Raw genomic sequence first — 24737 nt, 5'->3', positions numbered from 1 at the left:
CAACTCTGACCTCCTCGAGCTTTTATTTTGTTACTTCCTGTTATCGGCATTTGAATTTGCATGTTAGTTAAATATTTAGTTTCACCCGAAACATTTAGATTTAACATTTAGATTTAGATTTAGATTTAACATTTAGATTTATATTCAGATTTAACATTTAGATTTAGATTTAACATTTAGATTTAACATTTAGATTTAAATTTAAATTTAAATTTAACATTTAGATTTAGATTTAACATTTAGCTTTGGCATTTAGATTTAGATTAAACATTTAGATTTCACATTTAGATTTAGATTTAAATTTAACATTTAGATTTAGATTTAGCATTTAGATTTAGCATTTAGATTTAACATTTAACATTTGGATTTAAATTAGAGGTGCACCGATTTATCGGCCGTACATCGGTAGCGGCCGATTTTCGCCTTGTTTACTATTATCGGCGTATCGGTAATAAACTTGACTTTCACCGATATCATTCTCCGATGTTCATTCGTATGTTTTCTGCAAGCCAAACGAAACGGGTCCACAACAACCGGTGGAGCGCTCCGCAGCGGCAGGGAGGGCGCTCCGCAGCAACCCGGTACAGCGCCCCACAGCGGCAGGGAGGGCGCACGCATCTGGCAGCAAGGACGTGCACATGCGCTTCCTGTTTACATACAAACAGCGGAGACGATGGCGGCAGCGTCGGCTGTGTGGGACTTTTTCACGGTCTCAGTGAAAGATCGCCGTTCAGCTATTTGCAAGACTTGTTCATCAGACATTTCAAGAGGGGGTAATACGAGCAAAGACTTCAACACCACAAAACAGAAAGTACATTGTCATTGAGTAGGTAGTTAATCGAGCTATTTAGCTCGATGTCTTCTGTTACAAAAGGTTATATAAAATAAAGTTTTGTTAAACTAAAGATTGTTTCATAAATCTGATTGAATTTGTGCTCATTAAAAGATAAGAGTGAAAAAAGGGCTGAAATACTTTTAAATAGTGTTTTAAATAATGATTTCATTTTTTTCCTGGCACAAAAGGGTGAATGAATAACAACAGAAACAATATAAACAAATATCGGTATCGGTATCGGCTATCGGCTAGATTGTTGTTTTAAATATCGGTATCGGCCAAGAATTTCCATATCGGTGCATCCCTAATTTAAATATTTAAAATATCTCTAAGTTGACAAATATTGTTGTAAATGTGCAAAAAAGTGACTCTCAAAAATTCACACCAGTTTTTTAAACATGGTTTTGAAGCTAAATGTGACAAAATGTTGCTGTTATTTTCAGCGTGAGATGCTTTACAAACGGCACCCCATAGGCTCATGCAGTCTGTATCCCAATGTGAACTTTCATCCTGAACCATGCGGCTGTGATGAATGGTGTGTGATAGCAGAAACAATCTTATGGTTCTGTATGAATGTGGCTTGTATTCTAAAGTACTTTGAGTAAGACAAGATAAATACAGCAATATATATTTATATATATTGCACCAGAATACCTTCCCTTGCTGTTGTATAGATAATAGTTATTGAATCTTGAGCGTTTGCTTTAGCACGTGACACTGCTTCTTATAAAAGTAAAATCAGAAGCTGATATTTTCTCCTGGTTTGCATAAAGTGTTTAATTTCCCCTTTATTAGGAGACTTGACAAAATAAAAGCACCACGATCCAAGAGGCAAATGTTGAAATTATTAAAAGAGATTGGTTTTCCTCGTCCATTCAATATTTATGATTAAACAATCTGGCTTTCGTGAATACACTCGGCTCCATTGTTTGTTTTGCATTGAGTTAGTTTGCAAATACCGAGGCTAAGATGTAGGTGCCGGGATAAAGCTGACAGCACAGCCGACAGAGCTTATGCAGTCACAGCACACAGATGGTTTCTCTGGCAGCCTCCTGAGTCCAGACTCTCTTAAAGCTCCTGGTGCTTGGGAGCAGCAGATATCACAGTCTCCTCTGGGGTCACTTCATTTGGAATTTGGCTTCTATTCCTCCATTTACAGACACATGACTTTGGCACACAGCTCCCGGTGCCAGTGATGAGATGGTGGTGGTACAATGTGTGGTGCAGAGCTGTGCTGCTGGAGCTGGGGGGTGTTCACTGGCGTCCCTGAGCAGAGGCAGAGACGAGGTATTGTCTCGACACAGAATTCAACAATCAGTTAATTGCATACTGTAGATTGCAGTTGGTCTGCCCAGTAATCACAGCACAGGAGTTAATGTTTCTATTTATACATTTCTGCTGCTACTTTTAACATTTACCTATTTGTGAAAGAGCTCCTGCACGCTGTCAATCATAAATGTATTATGTGATGTAAATTTCTAATTGCAAGTTCCAAAGTGTTCAGGTGCCCTTTTACAACTTCTGACCTGCTTGTCCCTCTCCTTCACACCAGTAGGATCTAAGTGGTCTGTTTGTAGTATAACATTTACCTATTTAACAAAATCACTCATAATTATTAAAGACTATAGTTCTTCTTTCATTGGACTTCTTTTAACACTTGTAGTACTTTTTGTAACTTTTTGTGAAAGATGATCAAACTGTGTTCCTGTAGTGAGGCTTTAGTGAAGTACCTTTGTTTGACGATCCCTTGGCCTATGATCCTGCATCTTACTCATGCAACCTGCCGACTCAGTAAATGTGATATGGTATAAAATAAAGTGAGTGAAAAGTTACAGTTAGGGTTTCAGATCCCTCAGGGCGGGGAAAAGAGGAAATTGACCCCAGGTTGAGAAACGCACGAGAACTTCTGGATTCTATGAGTCTTTACAGAAGACTGATAATAACTTTCAGCCTAAAGCTGCATTATTTTTTTTCATTTTCATTTATACTTACTATCATTTAATTTTGTGCACTTTCATTATAATTTTGATAATAAAATAATAGTTTAACAGATTGGGGGTGTGGTTCATTATAGGGTCCCCAAGATCCCCTTTGCCTGGGCCCCTAAAATCACTTGAAATGCTCCTGAACTTCATCTCAGAGTGAAACGTGAGAGGAAAGATGACAGAGTGTAGTGAACGTACGGGTGTAGAGCCTCGGACATCGGTACAGCAGAACATTTGTGTTCACTTTAGGAGTACTCCTCTAGATTAAAGAATATCGGGAATCCCTGTGAAATTTCATAATTTACTGAGTAATTTAATCTACTATATATTTCCCAGGCAGCTGTCCGTCCCTTCCTCTTGAGTGTGTTTCTTTCTGCTTGAGCGATAACCCAGGTCAAGTAAAATCCGCAGAATAAAGCTATGACTTATAAAATATTACACACTCACACAACAAAGACGACCGACAGCTTGAGTCACTGCGGGAGGATTTTCTGCACCTAAAAATGGAAGTATTGATCATTTTATAGTACTTCCTTTAGCCCTATCCCTCAAGGATTCTCTTTCATATCTTCTTCCTGAATAATCCTATATTGGTGTAGTGGTAAGAAATAAACACAAGCGTGCCCCTGGGACTCTGGGAGAGAGTAAAGTCTGATAAAGATCACTGGCAACTACGCTGCTGCGGAAAAAATTGTATTTATTTCTCCATCTACTTCAGTGCTGATGACATGAGGGCCCATGCAGGCTTAATATTATTACTATGGGCCACTGTGCTTTATGAAAAGATAATTATCAGTCAATATTGAATCCAGGTCTTGTTTGTTTTAGTTGAATTTGCAGCCCTGAGATGAGGAAGGATTTTAATTAAGATTTTTTTAATTTTTAAGGAATAATTAGCTATTTGGATAATTTTGAGCCTCATGTTTATACTTGGCCTCATGTTTCCTTTTTTTACAAGTTAGATAAAGAAGTTGTGTCTGTTTTGCGCTGAATTGCATTGTGGGTATTCATTCAATGACAATAACGTCACAATCACATACATGCATTTACATCTCTGCATGATAAACCATGAAATGAGGCATTTTTCAAAATGAACTGCAGATGATCTTGATGCACGGACCCAGGTTAACTTTACAAGCATTAAGACAACATTCAGAACTGAACGATAACAACACAACCATCAAAATGAATTTGCACACATACACGAAATACAATGAAAGTAGTGTTCATGCACACGCCTGTATGTGTGCATGTGCCCAGGTGTGTGGCACTCACATGAATCTAGGTTGGAACATCCATTTTCAATCACTTATTTAATTCACATGAACTATATTTAAAAAAAAATCATCAATAAAACACCAGTGTTCCTTTCATGGATGAATAAATCATGGGCGTTATATTCTCCCCCCTCTCTCGCCCCTGTGCAGCCGTTGGGTGTCTGGTTCCAAAACCGCCTCCAATTTTTATCAGGTTGATTTTGTTTGCATGCAGAACAGAAACACGATATCTGGACAAAAAAACAAAACGTATCACAAAGGAACTCCCCCCAGACACTGAAGCAGAAAGTGTTATGTTGTGCAAACTGTGCGACTGAGAGAAGGAGGAGGAGGAAAGGAACTCTTGAATTTGTGTGATACGTTTGATTCAACAAAGGTTTGTCAATTTAAATATTACTAAGATCAAGATAAAACATCAGTCTCAGTAATACGTGTCATTCACCTTTTCTTTTTCTTGAACATGACATTTGTTTTCGGTTTGGTCCCATAAAAATAAACTGAAATGTCCTTGTGGATCATTTTTCAAGTTCATGTTCAAGTGCATATCTATTGTTACAGTTGAGTTTGGATGGAGGACATTCATCAACACTAACAAATCCCCTGCAAGTGAATGACTCAGCACTTTCTTAACTCACAGTATAATGTGCTGAGCAGAATGTCAGCGTCAGAATGCTAATTGCTTCACAATGACAAATGCTAACATGCTGTAGCCTCCTATTTTCAATTCATCCTATGGGTGAAGGCAAATTAAAAGCTGGCCATCAATAGTTATGACAACATTTCAATAAAATAAGATCACAAATATCAACCTGATGGTGGCGCTAGAGAAATGCTCAGAGTCACTATGATGCATCCTCTGTGTACTGAATCCTTAGATTAAATACAATATGAAGTATTTCAGTCTGGTGGATCCACTGACTGAGCGGCAATCATGTACATCTCTTCATGTTTTTTATCATATCATGTAAAATTGTGTTAAATTAAGTTTAGTTCAATCAGGAAGACTTTCTACGTCTCATTCATTCACACTTCTCTTTTACTCTAAGTCAGAGTTCTTCAACAGGGGGTCCGCGACACCTAGGGGGTCTGCGGAGGTACTGCAGGGGGGTCGCGACATTTTTGGTTGAGACAATTTTTATATTTTTTATAATTTTTTTTAATTTTTCCAACCAATTGTTCCCCCACAAATTTAAATAATAATAATAATAATAATACATTTTATTTATAAGGCGCCTTTCAGGATACTCAAGGTCGCCATACAACAGTCAACAATACAGTTAATTAAAATTTGTAAAATGCACAAAGCAGAGCATTTATCTAAATGTCTTTAAATAGACATTAAATTACATTCAAAATATTGTGAGGCTGATATGACCCTATGCCTGATAATCTTCATCTGTCCAAGGTTAGATAAGTTGTGTGCTACCCATCAAGGTCTGACATCTCACTAATGTGGGAGTATGTGTGGCATCCACACATGGCTTGTGGATTAACTGTCTCTTCTACATGTATGTTTAAAATAAAAACATTAATCTGTGAATTATTGTAATAGCTCAGTGTTGTGTGCAAGATTTATGTTTATAAATGGCAGTGGCATGGCCACCCTGTACCTTGCACATGTTTAAATTAAAAACATGAATATATGAACCCGTGTAATATTTGAATAGTTTAGTATTGAATGCACAATAACAGGGTAGCTATGTTTATACATGGCACTTGGCCCAGTTTAATATAAAACACAATTTTATAGAATATATATAGTATGGGGTCCCTGCTCCATCTCTCCACCAGTTTGGGGGTCCATAGCCTGAAAAACCCCTGCTCTAAGTAATCCAATCAGAGGTTTCCATGATCTCAATCGGCCAATCACATGGTTGCTTCTCTCTCTCACGCCACTTTTCAACCTTGATGACATCATAGGGGTCTAAACAGACATTCATTCATATCTTATCACTTTCATTTCTTACTGTGCATGGCCATACATTTATATCATTGTACAAATGAAGTCTCTCCTGATTGAGATACGCTTTAGAAATAATATTTGTGGTGATTGTGTTTTGTGTTGTGTGGTTTGTGGCTGTGTTCTCACCCTTCCCTTCTGTGTTCCCCTGTGTGTTGTGTGTGGCAGGGGGTGTGGCTGGCTGGTGGCTGCAGAAGGACAAGGCACACCTGCATCCAATCCTCCTAATCATCCTCCTCCATATAAGCCTGGGGGCGTCTCATCACTTCAACGCCAGATTATTCCGTCCACTATTGGTAGCAAGTGATGAGCAGGAAACTCTCGACTTCTTTGTCTTTTGGATGTACGCTAACCTTGTTGCTTTCTTCATCCAGAACCCTCGTGTGCCTTGTCGCTCGGCTCTTCATCCTCCACGTTGCCAGGAACTACAAGCCAACCAGCACCCTGCTACTCTTCCTCACCAGCTAATAAACTCTGTTCATTTATCCATCTACAAACCATTCCGTGTCTGCTTAGGGGTCTGAACCTTCACTTAAACGTAACAAATATTTACCTGAATTGACTTGACATGAACCATTTCATTGTATGAAACACATGTCAAATTAGTCTTATTGTGTAATGCAACATTAGGCAGCATAGGAAAGAATAATCTCAAAATATATAAATATTCTGGACCACATTTATCTAAAGTGCGGTAAACCTCAGTGGAGTGTGTAGTTTTAGTTTGTCGCTCCCTTTTGTGCAGGTCTAAATATAGCGAAAAGACAAAGTTCAGCCTGCATCTGTCTGAGAAGTCTGATTTTAAATGTAAATTCTTCTCCCAGATGGTTGCAGCAGGCAGTGCTGAGCAAAGCTGCTTTCAGGGACAGTCGATGATTCCTGCCGTCTGCGTTGCCTTTAATTCTTCTTGCAGGGCCACGCGGGTTCAAACCCACTGCTGATGGTTCGTTTAGGAAACTGCAGCAAGTGAGAATTCTCTGAAGGGTCTGTGGAAGTATGTTTAACTTTCTTTGCTCGTACAGAACACGTGGAGACTTTTTTTCTGACGTAATGTGCGTTAAAGTATCTACACTTGTCCGATCTGGTTAAAAACTGCATCCTCAGCAAGACGTTTAATTAGATGTGCAACCTTTCCAAAACCTATCAGAGGCTCCTTTTTTTTTTTTTAATGATGTGGAGTCGTAAGGAATTATTCACTCACTTCGTTATGAGTTATTTCAAAGTGCTCTCCCCTGTTTGAAACTGTGAAGCAAGCGGCTGAGTCATCGCTCCACTTCCTAAACGAACAGTGATTAGAGATCTCATGTTGTTGAAGAGAGAGAGAGAGCGAGCGATGGCTGAGCTTCTATTTTCAACAGTTCAACGCAGCTGACATTACAGCAGAGAGACTAGAACGCGCCTCCTAATGCTGACGACCAATGCGTCCTTTTATCCCCGAGGAACGAAGGCTCCCATGGGTTGATCCTTCTCGGGGGGGGAACCTGTCCCAGGATTCATTGCACTTCAGTGATGAACTGTTTTTCATAGAGAGCATCGAACGGTACATGTTAAAAGCAAAAGAGGAGGCATTGAAACGTTCTAGTCGTGCGGATCATCCTCTGTGGACCAGTTTGGCGTTTGTGTTCTGCAGGATGCAACCCCTGAATCTGGAGCCATCTTGTCTTTCTGTGCAGCTTCTTAACTCTGACTCTTCTCTAGGTGTGCTGCATGTGCACAACTTCACATTCAATATTTGAACCTAACTTTATCTGTATTTTTCACTTGTTTCACTGCGTTCACCAAACAGTCTCACTTTGACCAACATTGTTAAATACAACTCGTATTGTTAAATACACATTACTGCCTCGGTGATATCTACTCTCCTCGTGCAGCGGCATTACACATAAAGATTGAAATGCTTCTGATTAATTGATGTGGGTTTGCACCCGCTCCACAGTGAGATGGGAGCTTGTGCGCTTACTGTATAATTCAGATTGCTTTAAAAGCATGTCAACTCAATTACTTGGGTTTTACTAGAAATATCATGTCCTGTCCTACTGTCTTAGAGGAAACATCTCAGCTCAGGAGCAGGGAAAAGCCTCCCAGCCTGGATTCAGCTGGAAAAGACAAAGACTTCCAGTTTCCTGCTGGAAAATTGGGCCAAAGTTTTTTGGGTTGTCAGTTTGGAACATTGTTAATGTTAAGTTTACTGCGGGGGTTGTGTAATAGACTTTGTCCTCATGTTTGACATTTAAAGCTCCTTGATGCCATAATGACAGTTGGAGCAAATTAAATCAGCTCTTCTCAAATAACATTTTTACATTATTTAACAGATTTGAACCTTTTTAGACTTTTTAAGCTTCAAATACTGTTGATTCATGAATGACAGGAAAGCCAACTTCAATCTTTTTTACATCTATGTCAGAAAGTGCTTTCAATGCAGCTTCTTATATTTCATGTCCTTCACTCTGAAGGAAAAACACGGCCTCACAGAGGTTTCATTACCCACGTGGGACAAAGACGTCTCAATGCAGATGAAGTCATGAAGCTCACTGGATATTTTTCCTATTCTCTTCTTGATTTCAATAAACACCAAACAATTGAAGTTGCTGGTTGCGTCTCCCTACTTCACTGTAGATTTACTACATGAAGCGGCTCTTTTTCTCCACTGCATCCCTCATTAATCCTTTTTATGCTATAGTTTTAAGCTGGTGCTTCCTCCGAACTGCTCCCTCGAAGGCAGGGGAACAGTTTAAAGCCGGGGGACCTTGATTAAATAGTCAAGCCTGTGTGCAGAAGGTCAGTGTAGCAGAAAGTAATCAGGAGATGTGACACTGGAGAGAATGACACAGCACTGAATTGTTGCTGACTGCGCGAGTTTGAATCAAGTCTGCAGAATCACATCAACAAAACTTATTTTATCTTAAGAGATTTTATTAATATTTTCAATTGACAGTATCAGCCAAAAACAATCATTGAAAATGAAAAATCATATCATGGCAATGGGACAGAGGAGTTTGAATGGAATAAGAGGACATCAGGGGACAATAAGAAGTGGAAAATTCAATATCAGTTCCATCACAGAATACAAATTCAAATAGAGCTGTCTGCAGTTTTGTATAACTATATATATGTATATTGGATCGAATGCAAAGTTGACAGAGCGAGGGGATGGAGGGGTCAATGAAGCTTGGGTCAAGGTTCAGGGTTTATCAACCGGTCATTTCTGGGGAATAAGGGGTTTTGACTTTTGGTCAGGAGTTGCAAGTCAGGCACAGCATGGGCGGCAGAGACGGGGATGAGGTCAGAAACGGTAGAGGACACGGTCGGGAGAGTCGAAAAGGCAAAAAGCTAGAGGTTGTTAGAGAGGTCATTGCCGGGGGGGGGGGGGAGGTCAGGCTGCCGAAAAATGGGGGTTTTAAAAGAGAAGAGCTGTTGCGTGCTGCCAGTGCACTTATCATTCTTACTGAAGATGCAACTTTAGAGGCGGGTTGGCAGGGACATGATGGGGGGGAGGGGGGGGAGAGAGGTGGGAGTGTCCGGCACATGCACCTGGTTTACACTGCCAGGCAGCTGGAGGTGGAGGAGGGGTGGTCTCAGGAGAGCAGGGCGGGGGAGGCAGAGAAAATGATTTTATGCAACAAGAGAGGAGAAAGTCACGGGATGGGCTCCCTGCAGAGGACGATCTCCAGCTCGCCACGGTACAGCTTCCCTCCATCAGAGAGGTTCATGATGCTCTGCTTGTAGCCCGTCAGGTTCTTCAGGTCCACCTCCTGAACACGGATGGGGGGGGGGGGGGGGGGGTTAATCCAGGTACATGTAAGTAAAAATAACTTGAGCCTATACAGACAAACTACAAATCTCTGAGAATAAGTAAATCTGGGTTGTGTTGAGCTCACAGTTCAACTTTTAGCATTTTTTTTCAGGTCCATCTTGGTTTTTTGAAACCAGAAGTAACCATATATGGAGTAGTAGGGGGTGGAGCCTGACTCCAGGCCCACCTACACATTAACCTGCACCCATTGGTTGTTACTAGATGTCATAACCCAATACACATGGTGCTTTATGATCAATTTGACTCCAAAGGGACCATAATTCATAAAATGAACATTAGCTGTGTTGAAGAAGACTTGAAACTAGAGATTGAGACATAACTTCCTTTGGAAAATATTTACTGACGTTACAAATCAATTTTTTCATAGACGAGAAAACTGACTTCTTCATTCGAGAGAATACAGGTTTCACGCACTTCTGTATTGGCTTCACTTTCCAGAGCAGGAGTCAAATTACTGTATGTCTCATGGTAGATGATTTAGACTTTATATACAACATCTTCATTTTACAGGAACTCTTAATATATGTTAAACTTATAGTGTCTGTATGATTTAATGTTCTTGTTCCACACAATGTGAAACTAAATGAAACTAAACAGGATATTTTTCTAAATTCTAGATTTAGTTAAATGGGATTTATTATCTGCTGATCTGAAATGTGTGTGTTTGAGATTTTTAAACCCTTTAACTTCCAGCTAACTTTTTCATCCTCTTCTAGTGGCGTTGCACCAAAACAAAGACACACAATAAAAAACCTTATAACCCTGAATCATTTGCTGGGATGAATAAAATGGGCGATCTGAGTTTTTGCTCTCACTTTTCACAGTGTGTAAAAAGTAGAACAAATGCATGTGACCTCTTTCCAAAGCCCTCATCTCACCTTCTTGTGTTTCTGGTAAAGGTCTCGTAGCAGAGCATCTAACTCCTGCTCGTCAATGTAGCCGTTCCCATCCTGAAAGAATCAGAAACACACAGTGAGGACGAGAAAGACAGACAAGATCATTGAGAGACAGCGAGACAACTGAAGACGGTTTCTCATCAGCGTGCAATAGCTTTACTCGGATTCTGAGCTTCTTGATTTTTGGTGCTGTGCTCGGCTGCTTGACTTCATTCAATATTTCATGGCTGCCGTTATGAATGCACCAGCCAAATGGCCATTCATGAATAATGATTTAAAAACGACTTCCCATTCACAACTCTGTAAAGAGGGTTTGCTGTAAAGTGCAGCCACTCCGCTAATTAATGAGTTATGTGTCACATTCTGGACAGTCTCAGTCCAAAATGTTGGAACTTCTTCTTTGGCAAGTGGCACACAACCATGCTCTGCTCATCTAGGCTCAGTTTCAAGATGACTTCAGAGCGTCGCGTCTTGCCAGCTTTATTTTTTAACACTGTAGGTGCTCTGTGATGATTAGAGGGAAGTGTCCCAGATCTAGGGAATAAAGTGTAAATCTATTTATTTTCCCTTTAAGGATGAAAGACCCCGGACTTTGCATGGTTTTGGGAAAACGCAGTGACATCAGGTATCGGCCAGTCCCTCTCAGTTGCTAACCATCGTGCATTTCAGATGTTTTCGAGGCCTTGCACAGTTAGGGGCGGTGGCACAGGAAGCACTGGGAGCCATGTCAGTGTCCAGCTGACCGGCCACAGTTCGGCCTGAGCACGATGTCTCAGCATCAGTGACGGCAGCTGCCTGCGTTTCCACTGCGAGGGCTGAGCTCATAACAAAATGATGAAACTAATTACACACACAAATGGTGGTGCGCTGTTCACAATGTGTCTACATGAATGGACCGGGCCACTGGCTCATCCATAATTGAATATTCAACCCTGTCCTCTCGCCCTCAGTCCAACGAGCCACGACATGAGCTCACGCAAGCCCCCCCCCCCCCCCCCCCCCCCCCCCTTCACACTGCTGTGAAGCATTGCTCTATTCTGACTTCACGCTCTCCGACCTTTAATGCCGAGGCTCATATACGTACTGACTGAGACCGAGACAGTGGCAGGGATTTTATATGTTCAATATAATACAACATATAGTAGTTTATATATATTAGGTTTAAATCTGTCAGAAAATCTTTGATGAATGGACTTGGATAGAAACGGAAAGAAAACCAGGAGAAACTTCTGTATTTATAAAGATCTTTTCTAGACTTGATCACCACTCAAAGCTCTTTATACCGTTTATTGCCACTTTTGCTATGAGGGATATGCATATGGGGATGAACGGGATTGAACCTTCTGGTTAGAGGATGACCACTCTACCCCCTCAGCCACAGCCGTACCCTAAGACGTAACAGATGTAACTGACTAGGCTACAATACACCAGTGGTTCTCAAACTAGTGGTTGGGATCCCCTGGGGGGTTGTGAGACACCAAGGGGAGAGATTCGTGAGATTATGTTAAAAAATCTGATAAAAGGAATAAAAATAAATCAATTAGAAAAAGGCACATTTTGGACATAATTGTCAAAAGTGTCGTTTTTGAAATTGAAATCATCTGTTTGTTATTACCACCTTAAATAAAATGTCACCTACCTTATCATAGAACGTGAAGATGGCATTGAACTGCTCACTGGTCAACTTGACACCCTGTAAAAACAATATCTGATTTTCATTATCGGGCTCGGTCACAATAAAACTAAATTGAAGTTAATCATTAATATTTAAAGTGGAGGCTGTAGCACATTAATTGTACACGTAATGTGACCAGTCACATTAATTATCAATGCAAACAAGCTATTTTCTGCTCCTTCCCTACCTGGAATTTGAGTAAGAAATTCTCCTGAACAGGAAGAAGCCTGCGGGAGAGAAGGACTTCATTAGCGGACACAATAGCTGTTCAATTATTCAAATCCTTCTGCAGGCGATGTGTTTCAACATTTATACAGTGAGCAGAAGCCAGTGAAATTACCTGGCCATCTCTGACAGGCCCAGCTTCCCATCTCCATTCAGATCAAACATCCGGAGCTACAAAGTGGGAGCAGAACAGAGATAGGAACAGACAGACGAGAGAAACTGAAAGCATCTGGGTTTTTTGTGTTTTTTTTTTACAGGTATATTCTGTCAAGATGAAGGCAGATGTGGTCCCGTGAATATCAGCAACTGGGAAATAGAATGGACTTCCATAACTCATCCGCACTTTTTAACAGAGGACCAGTTAAGGTACTGTCTATAGAACTTGCATCAGACATTTCAGCCGATGAATGATGGTGAACCTTTACAGAACAGAGGTCTAAAAGTTTTAGGTGAGAGTTTCATTTAAAAAGGAAGAAAAGAAGAGATTTAATTACAGTTTTTAAATGTTTTATGAAGATTTTATTAGTAGTTAACGGGATAAACGTATATAGTATAAATAGAATAAAAATATTGTGCTTATTGCAAAAGCCAAAGCAATTAAACTGAGGTATTTATTTAATTATGACAATCGAGGATATCAAAATACTGTCTGTATTCCTTTGATCATTGTGTTTCCTTCATACTGGACATGTAACACATCTGTGAAGAAGCAGTGGGTATGTTGCTTGGGTAAATCAGGTCAGCTCAGGGGCTTCCAGGAAAAGGCAGATGTGAGCACATCTGGGCTGTAAACACACGACCTGCAGGACACAGCGGTTCATCACCACTCAGATGCACAGTGCTGCTGCCACCGGCACGAAGAAGCCTCTGAGATCCTCCAGGCCAGATATGTACACCTCTCAGTAAACCTACTAGCAGTGTTTATAGGACTGCCTCCACTAAGATGGTACATTTCACTCAAGGTAGAAAACCGCACATAGGCCTAAACGTCATCCTCGGAAAAAGAATCTCATGAGCAATTCAGTATTGGCTCTGTTGGTTTTTTATATCGGTGAAATTTGGTCTCAGTATTTTTTGCTGATATTTTGTCTGAGAAGATGAAGCAGAATACTTGATAAACATTTGAGTATTTGGACTTAACAACAGCATCACTTCTGAAATGGAGTTCATCACCAGAGCTGAAACTGCTGATGTCAGCAAGAAAGCAGCTGTTCCAAAAGCAAATAGTCCTCCCTCCCTCTGGAGGCAAACTTACCAAAGTACGAGAGTCTGACCTTGCTGCTCCTGCTATTGGAAAATTCTGATTGTTTGCTTTGCTCATTCCTTTGCTAGAAAACTACGCACAAGTGCAAAAACGAATAACAGAAAAGAATTTGGGGTGCTAAGGAGAAAAAATGGGCCACAAGGTGAATCGCAATTAGGTTATTTATTGTACTTTTAATTTCTTTGAGAGATACAGATGCATAGTAAGCATCTTATTTGGGTAATTTATCCTGATGTTACCGTATTGAAACCCAATCTGAGCTGACAGAAGTTCTACGATATACATATCTATATATATCTGTTGAATACACTAAAATATGTCTATGTGAAATGTGGGCTTCTCCTGAGTATGTACAAGTCCACGTGTGAGTGTGGGTCTTACTATGGTCTGTGTGTACTCCTGCAGCTTCTGGTCATCGTAGTGTCTGTTCGCCTTCTGCAGCAGATCTGACAGGAAGCCCTGAGGACGGAGAAAGAAACAGACATGAGCAAGGACATGCAGAAATGTGGCAAACACGAAAAACACAAAAACTATGAAAGAGCTTTAATTAACGTTACAAGATAAAATACAAAGCTGTAGATTCAATGGCACCAACAGAATGTTCATTAGTAACATATAGTGAAAGTCGTTTCATCATTCTGTGATATCATCTTTCAATATACACAAAAATCTCTTGTAAACATAAAATACTGTAAAGTTGCAGGTTATTTTAATGACACGAAGTAAAGTACAAATAACGATAATAAATAAGAGCACGGTTAAATATATTCTAAATATTTAGAAAGTTTAAAATAATGAATGATAGATGAAAGGAAAAAAGGAAAAAATATTAGAAAAGGTAAAAAAATAAAGTGTGAGAGTGAATTGGAGTTTATTTTGTGTTTTGTATGTAAAAACGTAATCTGCAGTCATTAGATAGAGTAAATGTATTAAGTAAAAATACTCAACTATTATATTATACTTTTATAATACAGTATCTGAGTCAATAAACTGAAATATTTTCCACATCTGGTCAGAAACACGTCTGCCATCTGCATTTTCCCAAAGCTTTTTCAAAAGCCACACCTGAGTAGCTCATCTGCACCTGGTCAGCTGGAAGAGATGCGATCCCATAACAACCGGAGCAGCCTAATCCGTACACGCAGATTCACTGACCCCATTAAAGCTCGGCTCCCGTGTGGAGCTGTTTCCTTTATGTGATTTGACACAATGTTTCCAGGAGGTGCTGAAGTGAATAATATTTTTGCATCTGAATCCTCACCTGAACAGAATTGGTCATTGGGGAATTTCCTATTGGTGCAGCCACTTAACTGTCGTCTGTCAAAGCTACAGTCTGGTTCTAAACACGCCCTCACGCTCGCATGGAAAACAAGGCCACGCATTAAATCCTCTCAGGGAAACACTGGACGTTTTTAGCTCAGATGTCACTGGATGGCCCTGACAGTGAAAATCCTGCATCTTGGATTCAGTCAGTTTCTCAACCTTTCTCAAAGAATCTTTGAAGTCAGATGAGAAAGTAAATATTTTGTTGCGTTCTCCTTTAAAGAATCAAAACACCTCGAAAAACGCTTATTCGGTTTCTTTGCTAACGACGTTGACATAACTGCCGCGTCTGAGCATTGACGAAACACTCACGCGTACAAACTGGAGACATGTGGACGACATGACTGTGCACCAAAAGTGAAGCTAAACTGTCTTGATCGCCCCCTGGCTGCAGAATAGGTCCTGAACCCTGATTCCTCCATGTTAGTGGACGGGACAAAGTCCAATCTCAAAAGTCAAAGCACACTTTGAATACATTTCTCTCAAGGATGGAACGAGTCATTTTTAGGTCGTTCTTATCACGATTGTTCATTTTTATGGTAAGTTTGTTTTTATTTTGTTATTTGATGCAATTAATAAAGGGTGAAACAAAATGATTGACAGCTGAGACTGACTCGTGATTGGTTGAGCACAGAGTAAGTAGATGTTCAGTTGCTTCTCTTGTCTTGTGTTACGATGAGGTTGAATAAAGCTCGATCAAATCGCATGAATCCAGATAATATTTCGCATACAAACACGGGAGTGGTATCAATCTTCTCCGCAGATATTTGGCTATAAAGTGAACACAAGTATTTTCTTGAAGTGTTCCTTTTAATATATAAACAGATTCAGAAATAAGATCACGGTAAGGAAGTGACTCAGCGTATCTCGTTCTTTTCTTTTTATTAGTGCTAAACCACAAAACATCTAGTCGGAGACGCGGCACAAATGCAAACAACTTAAAGAAAACAAGACTTACAGTTTTGATTAGATCTAAATAAACTGTAACGGATAATAGGAAAAAACATGGGATACGGTTTAAGTCTCAGCCTCACATGCTGCGTAACTATTTGATTAAGGGTTTGGGAGGGTGCTCTGTGAATGTGCATGGGGGGGGGAAGAAAGGAAAAAGACAAAACAAAATAAACATAAGTATATGACGACTTTTAAAAACAGATGAGTAAATAGTTTGTACACATTCTAAAGTGATGTATGACTTATATCTATAACGTACCTTCAATTCATTTGCTTCGATATAGCCACTGCGATCTGTGTCATATCTCCGCCACGCCTGAAAGAAATCAACAAACACTGGACTGAATTTTCTCTGATGCCAAAACACCCTTTCCTCCATCGTTATTTAACGATACACAAATTCTCTCCGAACGAACCCGAGCTCGCCCTTTAACCGTGTTAAGAGTTTGATTCTACTCTCGTTCCAGGGGGGGGGGGGGGCGACCACAGTTGGGTGGAGCGTGGCTGTAATCACACAGTTTTCTATACAATCCCGTCCCACCCCCACATACAGAGCGGAGGGCAGCGAGAGACAGAGAGAGAAATGAGGGAGGGAGAGAAAGTCATTTTAATGAATGTTTTAATCTAGCAGCTGTCCCTGTCCAAAGAAGGGCTCCTTATCAAAGATGGATGGCCATCCCCCCTTTTCCTCCGCTCCTCCTCTGGGCTCTGCTGAGAGGCGCTACAGTGGTACAGTGGTTATCCATTATATATGACTCTGAAAATAGAAAGTTCTGCTTCCTCATTCTAAGCCTTTAAAACCCTCTCTACCCACCTCCTCCGCCCCGCACCCTTCGGCAAAGACTGATTAATCCCCCCACCTCTTGTTTTATGTTCTCAAACTCCAGCTCTCTTCTTCCCATCGACATTTCATTTACGTCCTTTCTGTTCGCCGCGTTCCCCCATTTGCCCTTTGCATCCTTCTCTCTTTCCACACCTTCTTTTTCCTTCATCCTCCTTCCCTCGTTTCATTATTCCCTCTCCGTTTGACACAGGAGACAAGGACAACCTCTTCCCCACATGTAATTGGTTTATAATTGACTCCGTCCTTTCACTGCAGCAGATCTAACACAAAATCTGCCATTTTCTTATCTTCTGAAGGGGTTTTGTGGAATAAATGATTTCCGTTTTTTTTTTCTTTCTTTCAGCTCTGCAAAGGACTTTTTGTTACTCCAACGTTCATTCATTATTCATAATTCAGAGCAGCTCGGAACTTGTTAATGTTACTCTGGAAGTTTTCATATTAAACCGTTTCTTAAACAAACAACTCTGTTGTTACATAAGACACTGAATTGGTCATTGTTATTTTCTCTGTGGTGAATTAATACAATCAGTGATTTATCGGTTGAAACCATATAAATCAACCAATATGAGCCCTTGACACTTTATGTTTGTTGATCTGCACCAATATGAAAACAATGATATGGATATGATTTGTTTTACAAGTATAAAATATGCTTAGTGTTTTTCTCTATTTTCTCTTTACTTACTCCCTTTTATCAGTTTCAGCATCAGCCCAATAAAAATCCATCTCACTGCCACTGTCTTGTTTTAACATTTGACTTTGACACAGATGTTATCATTTCAACATGTTAGTCTAAAAAATATTTGTACTGGGTTAGTTTTCCCTTCACTCTTCATTTAGCAGCTAGTGTGACACGCCCCCAAGTGGTGGTGGTAGACCAATCACAAAAGAATGGGCGAGCTGGCCAATCAGAGTAGACTGGGCTTTATCATGAGAGGGGTCTTAAAGAGACAGGAGCTGAAACCAAGTTTTTGAGACAGAGGCTGAAAAGAGGAGCTGCAGCGATGGACAGTTTGAGGGCAGTTTTAAGCATCACAGCATATAACCCTTTAATAACACAATGTAAAACTATGAACCTGACTACGAGAACAAAAATCCTCTGCTCAGCCACTTCTCCAGTTCATGATGGAGCAGGTGTTGTTGCTCGATTTCAAATCCTACCACTACGTCTCAACAGCAGACACAGGCAACCTTGCGCAGTGGAGGCGCTGGGTAGTGAGTGGTTTTCTCCAGTTAAATTCATTAATTAGAATCAGACCTTCAACCACAGACAGGGAACTAATCCGTGAAATTAGCTGGTAGGTAAAAACGAGAACATGCAAGCTGTCAGCCCTCGCATGCTCGACTGGCTCCTGACTCATTAACCAACGGCTCGTTAAAGCCGACCTGTCCTTGCTACGTTTCACAGCGAACAAGAGGCTTTTGTGCAAGAAGTCAAAAGGTATCTCAAAGAACGGATCAAATAACAGAGTTTGTTGCATTAGAGGAAACATACCGGTCTGTCCACGCTCACTCAGAAACAAACTTACCACCATGAATTCAGCACTGGAGCTGACAAACTCTCTGAAGCACAGCAAGAAGTTCTCTTCAGTGGGGAGAATCTGGGCCAGCTGAAGAGACAAGTGACAGGGAAATGGAAGTGGTGAGAGCACAAGATGGTGGAGTTGAAAAGCTGGGACTGAAAAAAATGGATGCCAGGGAGCTTTTTGTCTGCAAAGCTTCAAATGGGAACCTCCGACATTAATAATAGAGAGACGTAACCTCAGTGGCAGGGCTATGCCTAAATTGGAATTCCTTTAAAAAACGAAGTTTTCGGATGCTTTATATCGGATCTTCACTACAATAATTGAAGCTAAAACTCATTTGCAGATTTTTCCTGGCTGGCAGCGGATTATTGATATTGCAGAAAAACCCTTCTCTTTGCATCTCTTTCACATCTCACTCTGAAAATGGTAAAATCGAGGGGAAAGCAATATCCCGAACTGACGCTCTGCAGGGACGATAATAAAGACGGCTTTTATACCCGCCGATCTGAGTATTGATCGGGTTTCTGAATCCTCTCAGTTGAGCTGTAGTCCTCTGGCTTTGTGAATCATCTCACAGTTTTCTTTTTATAACTTTTTCTCACCATCCTTTGAAGGCAGAAAACACAAAGCTATTTTCTTCAAATGTGGTTTTTGGGTCTGAGACACATTTTAGTGAATTTAACAACATACAGTAATTACACATAAAGAGAACCTTTAAAACATGGCAGTGGCCCAAAGCAATTGCACAGATTGAAGTTTGGAAACTGTATATGAGTAATATACATCTTATCATATTACTGCCAGCAGCAAAGTGACTGTCAATTTTGGAAGAGTATCGTTGTTTTCTTTATTTATGCGTCTGGCTGCTGGCCATGGAAGAGAGTGAAATTAATCCTCTCATCTAACTCTGCAAGGAAGGAAGCATACGTGCAAATATATTCTTTTAAAGGTTCAGTGTGTAAGATTTAGGTAAAAAGCAAATAGTGAATATGACGTAATCCTAGTGATGTTTGTTTCATCTAAATTGTACGAATTGTTGTTCTCACACTAGAATGAGTCGTTTATATTTAAATATTTTATATTTATATCGGGAGCAGGTCCTCTCTATGGAGGCCGCCATTTTTTTCTACAGTAGCCCAGACTGGACAAATTAAACATCTTTTGAGTTTGTTTGACAACTGAAGGTTACCACAGGTTCTCTTTCATGTTTGGAAGGGTAGGGGGAGGTGAGGGGTATTCAGCTGCAACCTGCAACTTCACCACTAGATGTCACTACATTCTACACACTGAGCATTTAAGATAATAAAGATTAAAGCATAATAACACACAAAGCTCCAGGTCCTCACCTCTGACATCTCAATCCGTCCATCTTTGTTCTTATCAAACTTCTGCATGAACTCCTTCATCTTTTCTCTGAATGTGGGGTTTGAAGGGTCCTGGAAAAAAAAGGATTTGCAACCAATACAAGTGATTATCGACTGGGTATTGTGTGTGTAAGTGTGTGTGTGTGTGTGTGTGTGTGTGTGTGTGTGTGTGTGTGTGTGTGTGTGTGTGTGTTTTTAGTTAAAGTCCCTGTACTTACCACCCCCGCCCCTCTCCGGGCCATCTCCAGCTCCCTGAAGAAGTTTTCCAGCTCCTTCCCCTCGATGTAGCCATTACCTGGGAGACAGACAGAGAGGTAACACCTTGTTGATCCCAGCATCCACCATGTAGGGCTTCACTCAGTATTGCAGAAACTCAGGAAAAAAAACCCATTAACTCAGATGTGGCCGCAGTGTCAAACACATCGCAGTTTTGCCGTTATCGATTCCAACATGGGTCTTTTACAGGTAACTCTGTTTCTTCCTCCTCTGGCTCAATAGATTAGACTATTGACTAACACGATGCAAACTGATCACTCCCCAAAGACTCGCTGCGTTCACAGGGTTGCACTGAAGGAGAAGCTATTTACGGAAAATGGCTTCTTTAGGATTCTGAAGGTGATGATCCACAAGCAGCTTCTTTTATTCCAAGGAGATCAATAACACAGTCAGAGGGGACTTTGGCAAATGGGACTAATCAATATGGATGACAGTGTCTGGGAGAAACAAAAGTGTGAGGCCTAAAATAAAGAGTAGATTTTCAGAAGAAGTTTTTAAAGAATATATTAAGTATGAGAGTGACTATATTCTTTGAAGAACTTAAGCCTCCTCTTATCTTGTTTCACTGTGTGCTATCAGTCATCCTGTCACATTAAGTGCATGCATGTCCATCATGTTTTAGTTTTTGGGGATTCTGTGATGACAAATTTATCGACGGGACGACATAGCAGATTTTCTCCTCGCCTCATTTTATCTTTATTCCTGGTGTTCGGGCGACCTGACAGAAACTATTCAGAGGACGAATGAGCTGCACCGGCTTCGCCCAGGTAGTCTGTGAACTGCTGCCAATATTCTATCAACAAGCGTTTTGAGCGGCCGGACAGATGGCTGCAAACGATGTAACTCGCTGCTTCAATAAAACCCTGGAAGGCAGAGCGGCCTCATTAAACACTAACAAAGATTATAATGCCATCCACTTCCTCTCCGCTCCCTCTAACTCTGCCTCATCTCTGACTCCCTCTCTCTATCCGAGCAGCATCTCAGCGGCTTTGTTCTAACCATGGGCATTTTCACATGTGTGTGTGTGTGTGTGTGTGTGTGTGTGGGAATGTGTGCACGCTCCTCAGTGATATGATCAAAACTCATGAGTACGAGCTGTGCTGTTTCAGTAAGTGGGACACAATGCCTCGCTGCTATCGAGCCTCCCTCCCTCCTCTGGGCTTTATTGACATTTCTCTCTCCGGAGAGTAAAGACCTGCTTGATAATTAAACAGAATAAAATGTGATTAACTACACAGCGAATGAGATAAACTGACAATAAAAATAGATTTATGAACAGATTAGAGGCCGGAGCGCTGTCATTCATTCAATACATGCAGCGACTTTGCAGCCGGCTGATTTGTGCATGAGGGAGCATCTGTGTTTATTCACATGCAGCATGACGTCTGTCTATCACAACTTCATGCTGAAGGTTTGTACTGCAGCCTGATTAGTGTGTCCTTGTTTCCCCAAAGTGTCCACAATACAGGGGCTGATCATCAACAGCAAATCCATGATGATATATCAGTGTGTAGATGTAGGAAATCATTGCCAGTGGCTGCAGACCTCAACTCACATTTTAATCATTCACTTTAAACTACTTTTATACGGCCTCCAGTCTCTGGTGACTCTTAACAAAAAGGATAAGTGGAGTAGATAATGGATGGATGGATATACGTCTTAATGAGATGGCTCATTTCAACCTGCCTGCATATACTTCAGCCTCTTAAATCTTGCAGCCGCTGCCAAAGTAAAAGCCTCACAGAGCCACTTTTGGCACACGCTCTGGGATACTGCGTCGGTCTCAGGAGATTCAGTAAAAGACGCTTCTGGTTCATATTCTAAAAAATCCAACATAGGAAATCCTCTCAAACCGGGCAGCTGTGCCAACTCGTATTTCAAAGCCTGAATAAAGTGCATTTGCCTTTCAAAGCAGAGTGCAGCCCTGTCTATTCAAATGTGTTGGGCTGGGATCAGAGTTTGGTCGATTCGAGGTGAGGATTGTGTGTTAATCAATCCAAATTCCCACGTATGCAGGTAAATCAAAATAATTGACAGCAACTGTTCTATAATTAGCGAATGGAGCTGCAGTTGTTTCCTTTTGCAGCTTTGAAGTGACTGAATTGAAAAGGTTTGACGGTGACGGCAGAGGAGGATCAGAGTGGAGGAGCTGCAAGAGAGAGAGAGAGAGAGAGAGAGAGAGAGAGAGAGATGCAATCCAGATGAGATTTGATCCTGGGCCAACAGGGGAATATGAGGTTCCATCATGTGTGGGTGCATCGCCTCTTGTGTATTTTTATCTGCAACTCAGAGATGTTTACTCAATCTGAGCAAACAAATTAGTTCTCCCCTCCTGCTGCCCGAGCCACGAGCCACTCCCAGTATAATGAGCACAGGACAAATCAGTTGATGCACAGTGGGGGTGTATTTGATTTGCAAAGCACGATATGTAAAACATCTCCACAGGTTCGGGCTTTAAAACCTGGATGGAACAGGACTCATGTCCACACACACACTCTGGCCAGGATTTATTTTTTTTTAAACTGAAATGACAACTTATCTGTTTGGATGTGAAGCCTCTGCACACCTACCACCTCCTCCTTCCACCTTGATTTCCCTGAGGAGTGTGTTTCTGCATGTGTGCATCAAAAACATCTCCCGTTAACAATGAATTCCCAAGTGTGTGTGTCTGTGCGTGTGTGTGTGTGTGTGTGTGTGTGTGTGTGTGTGTGTGTGTGTGTGTGTGTGTGTGTGTGTGTGTGTGTGTGTGTATGATCCAGATGACTGCGACACATCCACCTCGTTGGACATCTGGAGAAAGTTGAGTGAGCGAGCAGGACTGAGGATGTTTAATAACAACCAGTATGTCCCACATACTCTCTCACTTTTCTGCTGATGATGAATGGATATTTTAATTAGCCCGGCTGCAGCTGATTACTAATAAACCAGGGAGCTGGTTAACATTGTCAGTTTGATCTTATCTCCTAATTAAGTGGCTCACTGAAGGGACCAGTGCTTGTCCTCCCTGCCTCTAATGCTGTAACATGAGCCAATCGTGACCAATGTGACATTTTAACAAAGGACAGGTGCTGGAAATTAAATAAGATGATTTCCTCTTTTCAAATTGTCCATTTTCCACAGAAGTGTGTGTATAATCCTCCATGAGACTTTCATGAGCAGCGCGCCTGATGAATTTGTGATAAAAAAAAAGGAGCTTGTCGCCCTGTGACACAGACACCTGCACGCACAGATATTTCCAGAGTGAGACGTGAAGATTGAACAGGACGTGCATGGATCAATACAAGAAGATGATCAAGATTGAGACCATATAGAAAAAGGGGGAGAACACGCTGATGATTTGATGACATTTTAATGACATAATAAATCCATAAAGCAGTGAGCTATCTGCAGCCGACCGAGCTGCTCTTTCACTGGAAACATGTATCAATGCTCCTGTGAGGAGAATCACTCTCTTACTGATGATCACTCAGTGATTATAGGTGATGTTCTGATTAACGGCTGAAATGAAAATGTCAGGCTTTCTGTGCTCATTAGCTTTAATACGGAACAAAGCTGCAATTACAAATTCATATGCAGTTTATACAGTATTTAGGGCTGATTTTAATAATATGAAATTTTACTGTAATATATATATTAAAAAAGAATCTCCTAATAGAAAATGAAAAATGATACAATGGGTTATTTAACAAATTTAAAATTATATTGTGCCTATTTGGATTTTTTGCAACTTCATTCATCGATCAAGTAGAAAACATGAAGACAAATCATATTTTCATCACTTACACACAAAGTAATCCCTATATTTAATTAGTTAACTTAAATATCCCTGTAAGGCACCTAGGATCTTTTGAAACTACAAATTTACTTTATATAATCCCAGAAAAAGATTTTCTTGTTTTGAAATTGACAAAATTGTGACTTCATAAGATTTCTTGATATCCTGAAGGTTTTTGGTTTTGCAGGAGCTCCTCGCTCTTTTCCCGTTCATCCCTCTCTATCCTCCTCATCCCTCCGTCTATCAGCTGCAGTGATAACTGATCTTCTTCATATCTCATGGTTTCTGAGTGTGGATGAACTTTAAAGAGAGAGACACAAGTCCTACCGTCAGCGTCGAAGTGTTTCCAGATGTCCAGGAACTGGGACGCGGTGACCTCAGCCAGATGCAGGTGAGGAGGCTGCTGTGCTTTGTTGGCCATGATGCTGAGGACGGTGCTGCTGCTGCTGCAGATTCACAATCCCGCTGATAACTTTTCTGTGTCTCCTGATTCGAACTCACTCACACTGGAGCCCCGGCGCACCGCCCGCCGCTTTTAACCCCGCACACGAGCTGCACCGACCCTGCACCGCCAGAGGGGGCGCACTGTCCCAGAGAGAGTCCATCTATCCGAGTCAGCTGCCCTGTCCTGCTGTGTGTGTGTGCGTGTGTGTGCGTGTGTGTGTGTGTGTGTGTGTGTGTGTGTGTGCGCGTGTGTGTGTGTGTGTGTGTGAGACAGAGTGAGTGTCAGAGAGAGAGTGAGTG

General features: G+C 41.0%; 1 protein-coding gene across 1 annotated transcript; it reads right to left on the bottom strand.

The window, feature by feature from the left end:
- Nucleotides 1-9618: 9618 nt before the first annotated feature.
- On the bottom strand, nt 9619-24484 carry calb2a (calbindin 2a). The gene is made up of 11 exons (XM_053427313.1): nt 24321-24484; nt 20161-20237; nt 19925-20014; nt 18582-18662; nt 16468-16524; nt 14313-14390; nt 12783-12838; nt 12630-12669; nt 12407-12460; nt 10750-10821; nt 9619-9809 (listed from the first exon to the last, which is right to left on the bottom strand). The coding sequence occupies exons 1-11, from the start codon at nt 24412-24414 to the stop codon at nt 9693-9695; spliced, it is 816 nt and encodes a 271-aa protein (XP_053283288.1). The 5' UTR covers nt 24415-24484; the 3' UTR covers nt 9619-9692.
- Nucleotides 24485-24737: the final 253 nt, after the last annotated feature.

This window comes from Pleuronectes platessa, chromosome 7 (genome assembly GCF_947347685.1).
Source record: "Pleuronectes platessa chromosome 7, fPlePla1.1, whole genome shotgun sequence".
Lineage (NCBI taxonomy): Eukaryota > Metazoa > Chordata > Actinopteri > Pleuronectiformes > Pleuronectidae > Pleuronectes > Pleuronectes platessa.
Note: the sequence above shows the minus strand (reverse complement) of the source record. Positions and strands in the feature narration are given on the sequence as shown.